The 10,141-nt window shown below is 35.5% G+C and overlaps 1 protein-coding gene and 1 long non-coding RNA gene across 2 annotated transcripts; one reads left to right on the forward strand and one right to left on the reverse strand.

Annotated features, from left to right (window-relative positions):
- Window positions 1-2,106: 2,106 nt before the first annotated feature.
- LOC113321090 lies at window positions 2,107-3,218 on the reverse strand. The gene is made up of 3 exons (XR_003346467.1): window positions 2,727-3,218; window positions 2,453-2,577; window positions 2,107-2,182 (listed from the first exon to the last, which is right to left on the reverse strand). It is a non-coding gene; the product is annotated as an uncharacterized LOC113321090 (long non-coding RNA).
- A 1,003-nt stretch (window positions 3,219-4,221) lies between these two features.
- Window positions 4,222-9,301, forward strand: LOC113322781 (probable zinc metalloprotease EGY1, chloroplastic). Its single transcript, XM_026570929.1, has 10 exons — window positions 4,222-4,789; window positions 5,359-5,823; window positions 6,119-6,256; window positions 6,937-7,038; window positions 7,465-7,676; window positions 7,812-7,862; window positions 7,960-8,029; window positions 8,474-8,542; window positions 8,762-8,812; window positions 8,922-9,301. The coding sequence occupies exons 1-10, from the start codon at window positions 4,445-4,447 to the stop codon at window positions 9,078-9,080; spliced, it is 1,662 nt and encodes a 553-aa protein (XP_026426714.1). The 5' UTR covers window positions 4,222-4,444; the 3' UTR covers window positions 9,081-9,301.
- Window positions 9,302-10,141: the final 840 nt, after the last annotated feature.

The following is a 10,141-nucleotide window of genomic DNA, read 5'->3' on the forward strand; positions in this document are numbered from 1 at the left end:
ACATCCATAGTCTGCCAATGCTAGTTAAACGTGCAAATTGTCATGCATATGGCTTGTGTGATGTGCAGTTAAACAGATGTATGAGTTAAGTGAAACCATTCCAGACCTATATCCATATACTACCTTTCAATAAAAAGAAGTAGCTAGTCGTAAGTAATCAAGAAGGCTTACTTGATAACGGTGTTCACTTTATCTGTCTGGATGTTGTACATCTTCTTGAAAGCATCCTTGTTTTCTTCTTCTTGTTGTCTTCAATCTTCTTCATTGCGGACTCGGTGGTGAGTGGGTATTTCAGGATCTGGTAATGGTCCAGCTTGTTCCTTGGTAGTGCACTAATATATTGGTACTTGGGATTCCTTGCCTTCTGCAATGTCTTTGGCCTGTGAAATATGACTGATGTGCAGATATTCTTAGCCTTCTTCTTAATGGTTGATGCTCCAGCTTTGACAGCCTTGGAAGCTTTGTTAGCCAGCACCTTGGGGTCAGCCTTCTTAGTAACTACATGACAAGCAAATGATATCAGTACCATAGCAGCTAGAACACTTCTCATACAAATGAACAAAACAGGACATCCAAAAATCAAAAACCAATGGACACAGAATAGTCAAATCTATCTCATAACTGAATAAACTAGAGCAAGTATACAAAACTTAATAGTTCACCCTTACAGAGTTACAGACTCTACAAAAAGAAGGTAAAATAAAAAAATGTTACAGTTAGATAGAAGTTTCATATTAGGTTACATATGCATATACCATCAAATTAACATGTGTAACTATAAGTCACACATCTAATTTGCATGTGTAACTAGTAGATACACATTCATTTAGCTTGTGTACCTAGAAGTTACACATTTGATTATATGTGTAACTACTAGTTACACATATATAGTCTGCCAATGCTAGTTAAATGTGCAAACTGTCATGCATATGGCTTGTCTAATGTGCAGTTAAACAGATGTAATGTGCAGACCTATATCCATATACTACCTTTTGATATACATTCATTCAACAGAAAGCACAATAACAAAAAGGCGAGACAAAGCAACATAAACAAATTAATAAGTCCACAGTTCTTGGTAGAAAAACATGCCTGCCTTGTTAACACCAGGTCCAAGAAGACGGGGAATTTGCTTGATAACAGCTTCTGAGGCTAGAAAGCATGAAACTTCTTTGCAAGCTTCTTGACCAAGTTCTTGTTCTTGTTAAGCTTCTTAAGACCTTCAACATCCATGTACTCAAGACCGATCTTCTGAGACTGTAATCATAAATAACAAAGTAAGATTATTACAAGAGGCAAAAACAATTTGGTCAACTCACCAGTGTGGCCTTGGTAACTTGAGAATTCAAGAACTCAAGCAAATAATTAAAAAAATAACAACATGAAGATGTAGCCATCATAGCGAGCCATAAGCTTATTAAGACAGAGCAAGGGATTTGATATAAACACTCTGATTTGAATTCTTTTTCAGTACACATAACATTTGATATAACTTTCACCATGTTGCTAACCTCTATAAACGCATTGGCAATCATTCCTGCATCTAAACAGTCGAACACATAAATAGAGGGTGTCTTCAGCTAGGAATCCAAGTCGCTAATAAAACGAAGCCATTCAATTAGAAGCCATTCAATTTATTATGATTAACAACCAAATAAAACGAAGGAAGGCATGATGGACTTACAAGTATATTATGACTCTTGAGGTTGAAGAGAAAAAAAAGCTCATAATGAACACTCCCATATAGAGCTTCTCCAAATTCCTTTTCGTCAAGTAGTTTTCTGTTGTACCTCAAAACAGAGATTACCTGATAAGTGATAAATAATACTGATATTTATGGTTTTTGCCAAATCAATGAAATTTCACTACCAAATAACCAATTTTAAGAACAAATTGTGACCAAAAAAATAGCTCACAAAGGCTAAACTTTGCAAGTATTAACAGAATACAATTTGTGATTCAGATGGCCACTCCATCCTCGATAAAAAAAATGCAGGCCTGGAAGAGAAAGTAAGCACCTGACCTTTATTTAATCGAACACCTTTCTTGGCTAGGCAATCGGCCAGCACAAACCATGGCAGTTTCCTTGTAATGAAAGCTTTAATAGCATTGTAGAATCTGACGAAATAAGAAAATTCATTATTCCATGCTCTACAGCCCTTTCAATGGATTCAATAGCATTCTGCAATGTAATTACCACCAGATTCAGCATTGATAAAATCCCCAATGACAATTTCAACTGAATTTGATCGAAATCAATGAGGTTGGTGAATCTAGTGGGAGAAACTATTAGATAGAGCCCAATTGGACCATCAGAATCTTAAGAGAGAACGTTTTAATTCGTACCTAGCAAATTTACTAAGCATTTATCTAAACAGACTGATATGAAATCAACATGAACGGAGGAGCGGCAGAATAATAATTGGATTTGAGATGGATGAGGATATGATACCTTGATGGATTTGAACACTTAGCTTGACCAGATTGGTACTGTAATGTACCCTCCAGCATCGACTCTGCCATAACCACCCTCTTCTCCATCAGATCAATCTATCTCATAGTCTACTTGTATTTCCCCTGCATATATACATCTGGTCTATCAGGATGTATAAAATGCGCAGGCATCAAAGATACACATCTAATTACATGCCAAGACCAGATGCACATCCAAGAACGACTGTAATACAAGTATCATGTAAATAATTGAAAAGAAAGTAAAGACTTACCTTTAATTGAGTTGGTTGCATTTAAAACTTTGACTGAGGTTTCTAAAAAGATGTAACTTAAGAACATATCCGGGAACAGCCAAGGAAAGTTCTCTGCGTTAGTTATCAAGAATCAGAGGTTGAAAACCATATTATCTTGTTGCAATAGCAGGAAAGCTATGAAAATAAATTAATAACAGATAAATTCTAAATAGGTCCAAATCCGAAAGTAGTTCCCGTTCAAAAACATCAGATGGGTGATGTAGATTTAGATTCACTAATTACGAATCTGAAATCAATTTTAAAATCGGATCAAACGATTAATAGATCAGTTGAATCACAACGATAAACCCTAAAACTTGGTGATGAAATGTTTTCGAAATGATTCGTAGGTATTAGTTCAAAATGATGAGAATCGTAACAAGGTTACAAATCGATTATGATTGTGAATGATCAGATAAGAAATTCAAAGTGAAATCAAAAGTTTTTAGGTTTCTCAGGACCTTACAAAAAAAACCTGTAAATTCTTTATTAAACGGATAAATTAAAACTCGCGATCGAATTAAAAAAGTGAAAAATAATAGAGGGTGTCTTCTGTTTTATTTGGTTGTTAGTCATAATATACTTGTAAGTCCATCTGAACTCTAATCTTGATTTCGTCGAGAAAATTTAGTTGAAATCATAAGCAATTACAAACTAGGGTTGATTACAAACCCTAAAAATATTTCGTAAACAAAAATCGAAACTAAACAGTTCAAATCAAAGAAAATGATACAAGGATTATAGATCGAAGCAACAATTCTAAAATTAGATCAAAATTCGAAGTAAAATCGAACTTATTAGGTATTTAAAGTTGTCACTGAACTTTCCAGAACTTGATTTTGGTAAAAAATATAATGAGAATTTAACAGGATTGCAAATATAGATGAGAAACTTATCTTTTTCTTTCGACATGATGATGAATCCTCAAGTTTTCTTCGAGCTTCATCAAGTGAATCTCCATTCATCGTTATTTGCAGAGCAGTGGAGAGAGCAGTGGAGAGAGAAAAGAAATTAGAAAATGAAACCGAAAATGAAACCTATGCCTAGTTTTATTGCATTTATATACTAAAGGGTATTCTTGGTATTATAAAAGTTATTTTAAATAAAACTTTTATTAACAGGCCCGGAATTCTAAAGTTTTGGGCCTAGAAATATCAAAATGTAGAAAAATGGAGCTGACAGTGTATGATCCATTTAATGGGGCTTCTCTATATTGAACCCATATAGTAGGGGTTCTAGTATTTTTCACTTCAGATAAACCACATCTTTGTTGGAACAGATTAGTTCCACCATTAGACTTGTTTTTTAAAAAAGAGGTAGCTGTTAGGTGAGTTTAAATTGTGGTCTGTAAAAGTTTTTTTACTACAATTACTTTAGGGTACTTCTGGTATGAAAGATTTATTACAGTCGGTAATGTTTAGCACCACGGGGGTATATCTGAAAAAACCATTCAAGAACTCAGGCAAAGGGAATTTTCCTTTTCTGGAGAAAGATAAACGTTGCCACAGGCTAGGAAAGCCAGTCGAAGAACACTAACACACACTTCTCCTCCATCAAACCCTTACACCCATTTCTTACAAACCCTACATATTTATGACTTTTATCTACGAATTTTGCAGGTTTCAGTCTCATAACTTGTGAGATTCATCTATTACAGGATTTTTTTCCTTTCTGAATTGGAGTAATTTTGGGTATCCATGGGAACCCTTACAAGTTCTGCTTTCACTCCATTGGATTTCAGATTTCGTTTACTTTCTATAAATGGCGTTTTTGGAGAAAGAATTTCATTATTGGAGCCGAAAAATTGTAGAAATGTATGTTATCTGTATAAAGAAAGGTCAAATAGGGAAATATCAACAAGAAGAAGTAGAACTGATATGTGGAAATGTTTTAGTAATAGTGATAATAATGAAATTGATGAAGATGATAATGTTTTATCCAAAGGTTCAAATTTGTCTACGATTACAGAAACCATATCAGAAGAAGCAGAAGAGAGAAATGAGGTCAAGCAAGAGCAGACTCCTCCATCAATTTCTTCAAGGGTAACTTTCTCTTCTTAATTCTGAAAGGTTGTGTTCAGACATTTTCATTTAGACCCAAATTCGGGAAGTGAATTAGAGAGTATTGTTTTAGAACATCTTTGGTAGGAAAATGGTAAGTTAAACTGATTCTTAGGTCTTGTATTGTTTAGACATGTTTTTACAAAATTTTACATGTAGTGCAGATACACAAAAGATATGGCTAATTCATTATTTTAAACTTTAGTTATTAGAGCTTTTAAGATTGAAACGAACTCAAATCGTCGCATTAATTAGTCTTGATAGCTGTCACCACATTGCTTCACTTGCATAAATGGACATACTATATACGTACTCCATATTACAATGAGCGTGTACAGACCCACATCCTACCCACTATTTCATTGTACTTCTTATAATTGAGGAATCAAATCATTTGTTGATGTATTAGTCGTCATTCTCTTAGAAGTTACGGAACAGTTACTCAACTAAAAAACACCTGCAATTAGCACAGAGCTCTTACCGTGATTAGTATGGATAGAAGAAAATATGGAAGCATTTTTTCTTCTAAACATGAAATGTTCCTTTTTCAGCCTCCAAGCATTACACCAGTTGGGCCAGCATACAACAATTTCCAAGTTGATTCTTTTAAACTGATGGAACTCCTTGGGCCAGAGAAGGTTGACCCTTCTGATTTAAATTTAATTAAGAAGACGCTTTTTGGATACTCAACGTTTTGGGTAACGAAAGAAGAGCCTTTTGGAGACCTAGGTGAGGGAATACTTTTCCTTGGAAATTTAAGGGGGAACAGAGAGGAGGTGTTTGCAAAACTCCAGCATCAGCTGACAGAAGTCACAGGTGACAAGTACAACCTGTTTATGGTGGAAGAACCCAATGCAGAGGATATGGATCCACGAGGTGGGCCTCGAGTGAGCTTTGGTTTGCTGCGGAAAGAAGTTTCAGAACCAGGTCCAACTTCACTCTGGCAGTATGTGATTGCATTTCTACTGTTTGTTCTTACCAGCGGTTCATGCCTTGAATTGGGTATTGCATCTCAGGTTCGAGATTTCTATTGATTTATTCTTAGTTTCTTCAATATTCTTGCTGGTTTATTATTACTTTTGCTATTCTTGCTTGAGAGATAAGACAATTAACAAGTCCTTAATTTTTCAATGTGAAATTGCTTACCTTTTTGTATAGCTTAGTTGAGTAGATATGTGAATTTAATCAATTTATACTTCTTTCAAATTTCGCAACATTATCCAGCCGTCGTGGGTTGCTGAATGGTTCTTTTATATATATAATAAATATGCGGATTTCTTAACTATCTACGGGATTTGTCCCATTGAGCAGATAAATAGGCTTCCACCAGAAATAGTGAAATATTTCACAGACAATGCAGCTGAACCACCTGATATGCAGTTGTTAGTGCCGTTTGTGGACGCTGCTCTTCCAGTGGCGTATGGAGTCTTGGGGGTTCAACTATTTCATGTAATACTCATTTCTTAATCTGGTTGATATTAAATGTGAATAATTACTTTAACCGCGAGGTTCAATACTTTTAAACATACTCTTTGGTTAAAATTATGAAAATTAACGCCTAAATAGAAAAAGGTTTTGGACATGTTAACTTCTGCTCACAATTGCCCTATTTCTCTATATCTACAAGTATATCTTATTCCACTTTTCATTGCAACCTCTGAAGACGTATAGACAATTTATATTTATCCCTACGCATTCATTGTCCCTATGTTCATGGGATTTGATTCACTTTCTTTTTTCTGATACAATTGAGGTGTTATATCAAGTCAATATAATTATATGGGTTCAACCTTGGACTGCCACAATCATGCCATGTTTTCCCAACCTCAAGTTTTCCGTTTGAGCCTAGATCTCCATCCACTAATGAAATAGCCTTTGCTGTATGTTTCCGTAGAACCTTCTTCTGTCTTTACTCCCCTGTATTATGGCAACAAATTCTGTTTTTTCAACTTGAAAGTTTTCCATTACATATGTTGCAACTATTAGGTCATCCCCAAGCTTTGTTGTTAATATTTTTTATGTGCATTGGCGTTCACCTTTTTAGAGCACAGTCTTATTTTGCATCTTTGTTTATATAATGCGTTGTAGCCCTCTAAATATTTTGTTTTTCTTTCATTATTTATAAATAGGAGCTTGGGCATTTCTTGGCTGCTTTGCCTAAGAAAGTGAAACTTGGAATTCCTTTCTTCGTTCCTAATATTACTCTTGGTAGCTTTGGTGCAATCACCCAGGTAATCTATTCTACTGTATAATAATGCTACCTTATTTTGAAATTTACATGTGTCAACACATGTGACACTGGTTCTCGTCTCAGGCATGTGTGGAGATGGCAACAGCTCTGCTAGCCATTAAACTTTAATATTTTTGCAACTTAGTTTTATAAAGCTTTGATAATTGGAAGAAGGAGAAGATGGAACATGCTGCCTTTCTCATTATGATAAGTTTGGATGTAGCCATTTAATTTTTATTAAGATTTATGTAACTAACATTCACCTAACCATAACTCCGGTAGCCCCTTATTTCATGTTTGTTGGTCGCTATGTCTGACACCTCGTACTGGTGTCGCCGTGTTGGTCACCAACACTCATACCAGTAGCATCGATTGTCTTTATGTAATAAAATATTTAATTTTTCATCCTTCGCTGTTACTTTTGTAGTTCAAGTCTACTCTTCCTGATCGGGCAACAAAGGTTGATGTATCAGTCGCTGGACCATTTGCTGGTGCTGCACTTTCAGCTTCACTGTTCTGTTTAGGGTTGCTACTGTCAACCAAACCAGATGCTGCTGGAGATTTGGTGCAGGTTCCTAGTATGCTGTTCCAAGGTTCTTTGCTTCTAGGGCTCATTAGTAGAGCTACTCTTGGTTATACGTAGGTTACCGTCTTCTTGTCACTTGTTGTTATCAATTAGTTCACCAGCCCTTAATCCTTGCTACAAAAACAAAGATGTACATTTACCATTTTTTCATTTTTACATAACTAACACTTGCCGGGGTCAATGTGCAGTTCCATGCACGCTGCTACTGTTTCGATCCATCCTCTTGTGATAGCAGGCTGGTGATGTATTTTTAATTAATTTTGTTTGATTCTTCGTTGACTTTTTCCGTGCTGTTTGTAAGGTACACACTGCTTAATGTGTCAGAAATTATTGTAGGTGCGGCTTAACCACGTCATCTCTGAATATGCTTCCTGTGGGTTGCCTGGACGGTGGAAGAGCTATACAGGTATTCTACTTGGTATTTCTTTGGGTAGAGGTTGTGGTGTCATTTGTGCTGGTCAGTAGTTTGTTGATAGACCCTGAGAAATATTGTATTTAGTGTTTGAGAAACTCATGGCAGCAGATGTAGTCTTAGGAATATATGCTAAATAACTAGGATTTGCTGAGGAAGTCTTTGTAAAAAGTTAGTGTCTTAGGGTTTTTATGGGTTAAGGGATTAATAAATACCTACCTACCTGAGTTCACACAATATTGAACAACTAAATGTTAAGGATTATAACCGTTAACAAAAGAATTATACAGGTTTAGAAAATTATACTTATTTTCAATGTAGTATAAATTGCTCCTCATTTGTATATCGGTCGGTTTAGAAAAAAAAAGATTCCGATCCCAGAAACTCCTATTCTTTGTGAACAATATAGTTTTTTATTTTATTGCTGTCTTCTGGCAGGGGGCTTTTGGAAAAAATGCTTTGCTTGGATTCGGTTTGACAACTTACACGTTACTCGGATTGGGAGTGGTAACCTTTGTACCATTCATTATCTTCTTAATATCTCAACAGAGTTTTTAAGCATGAGTCTAAATGAGAAGTGAATGAAATCAATTAGGGGTACAAACATATTTTGGGACAAATGAAATTGGTTCAACAGTTGCATATACTATTATGCATGTATGCTGTCATTGAAAGAAATGTTCAATGAAAGTCATTGACAAAGTCTAAATTTATCCTCTGTTTCAGCTTGGTGGACCTCTGTCACTTCCTTGGGGACTGTATGTGCTGATCTGTCAGGTAAAACCAACATGCTAAACAAGAAACAGACGTCCCTTCAAATTCCATAGAACATTGGTCACTTGTATGCTTTTCATCTATACAATAATTATAATTTGTTCGGATACAGCGGACTCCGGAGAAACCATGTTTAAATGACGTGTCAGAGGTAGGAACATGGAGGAGAACAGCTCTAACAGTAGTAGTATCCCTAGTCATTCTGACTCTTCTTCCTTTATGGGATGAGCTCGCCGAGGAACTAGGTATTGGGCTTGTATCCACATTTTGATGGACATAGAATAGATATTAGCTCATCCAGTTTTACCTTATACATGTGAGATCCTTGCTATCAATTTTGGAATCTTCTGAAAGCAAAGATTTCAGGGGATAGTTTGGTATTCTTGTAAAATTCAATAAAAAATTCTGTATGACGAGTACAAATCAAGATTGTTACGATATGCCCATGTAATTTGCGAAAATAACAGGTGTTCCTTCTATTCTTCTTCATTATTCTATAGAAATATATGAATATGTTAAGAGTTCTCTTTTTTCTTTTTTTTTAATACGAATTAAGCTTCGGAGGATCCCTTCACATTTTTATTCTCACAGTATACTTACCTCTGTAAATAAAAATCAAACCATTATAAATTTGAAGTCAATATTTTAGGGATATGTTCCTCTTACAAAGTTCTATGTTCTCACAAAAAATGAGCGTATTCTGAAATGTATAACATCACCATCTACTACTTTTGAAAATGAGCCGTTGAAAATCAACAGATTTTTAACCATTGAAATTAAGATCTGTAGATGAAGATGTTATACATTTCAAAATATGCTCATTTTCGGTAGGCATATAAGACTGGGTCTTATGGGCATGCCCAACCCCTTCCCAAACCAAAAAAGCGTGGCCAAAAGGGTGTCTTCCCGCAAGGCTTCCCTAGTGTGCGGGAAGCCCAGCGGGAAGACTCCGGGAACGGCTATACATTAGTCATTTTGAAAAAGCAGAAAACGGTCATTCATTAACCGTTCTTCTCAATAATAACGGAGAATCATTGTCCGTTTCACTAGAACGTCTACCCATCAACCGTTTTTCCTTTCTTAAAACAGTTAATGGCTAGCCGTTCCTTGACCTTTTTTCGTTTACACTCCATGTACACTCATTTGCAGTTTCTGTTTTGTTTTGACAATAGTATTTACGCTAGACGGGTAGACACGTCTAGGTTAAATATCGTATTTAGTTTGTAGAATATGGATGTTGCAGTGTATACATGGAGTTGCTAAGTCGTATTTAGTTTGTAAAATATGTTAATATAAGTGACAAAGATGTGTACACAATTTTATTTTATTTGG

This window comes from Papaver somniferum, chromosome 11 (assembly GCF_003573695.1).
Source record: "Papaver somniferum cultivar HN1 chromosome 11, ASM357369v1, whole genome shotgun sequence".
NCBI lineage: Eukaryota > Viridiplantae > Streptophyta > Magnoliopsida > Ranunculales > Papaveraceae > Papaver > Papaver somniferum.

Bases quoted from the DNA above. Each gene is read 5' to 3' on its own strand.
- LOC113322781 (XM_026570929.1), top strand. From the start codon at position 4,445: ATGGGAACCCTTACAAGTTCTGCTTTCACTCCATTGGATTTCAGATTT. The intron at 6,257-6,936 runs GTAATACTCATT...ATTTATAAATAG, and splicing joins TGGGGGTTCAACTATTTCAT to GAGCTTGGGCATTTCTTGGC. The intron at 7,863-7,959 runs GTGATGTATTTT...AAATTATTGTAG, and splicing joins CCTCTTGTGATAGCAGGCTG to GTGCGGCTTAACCACGTCAT.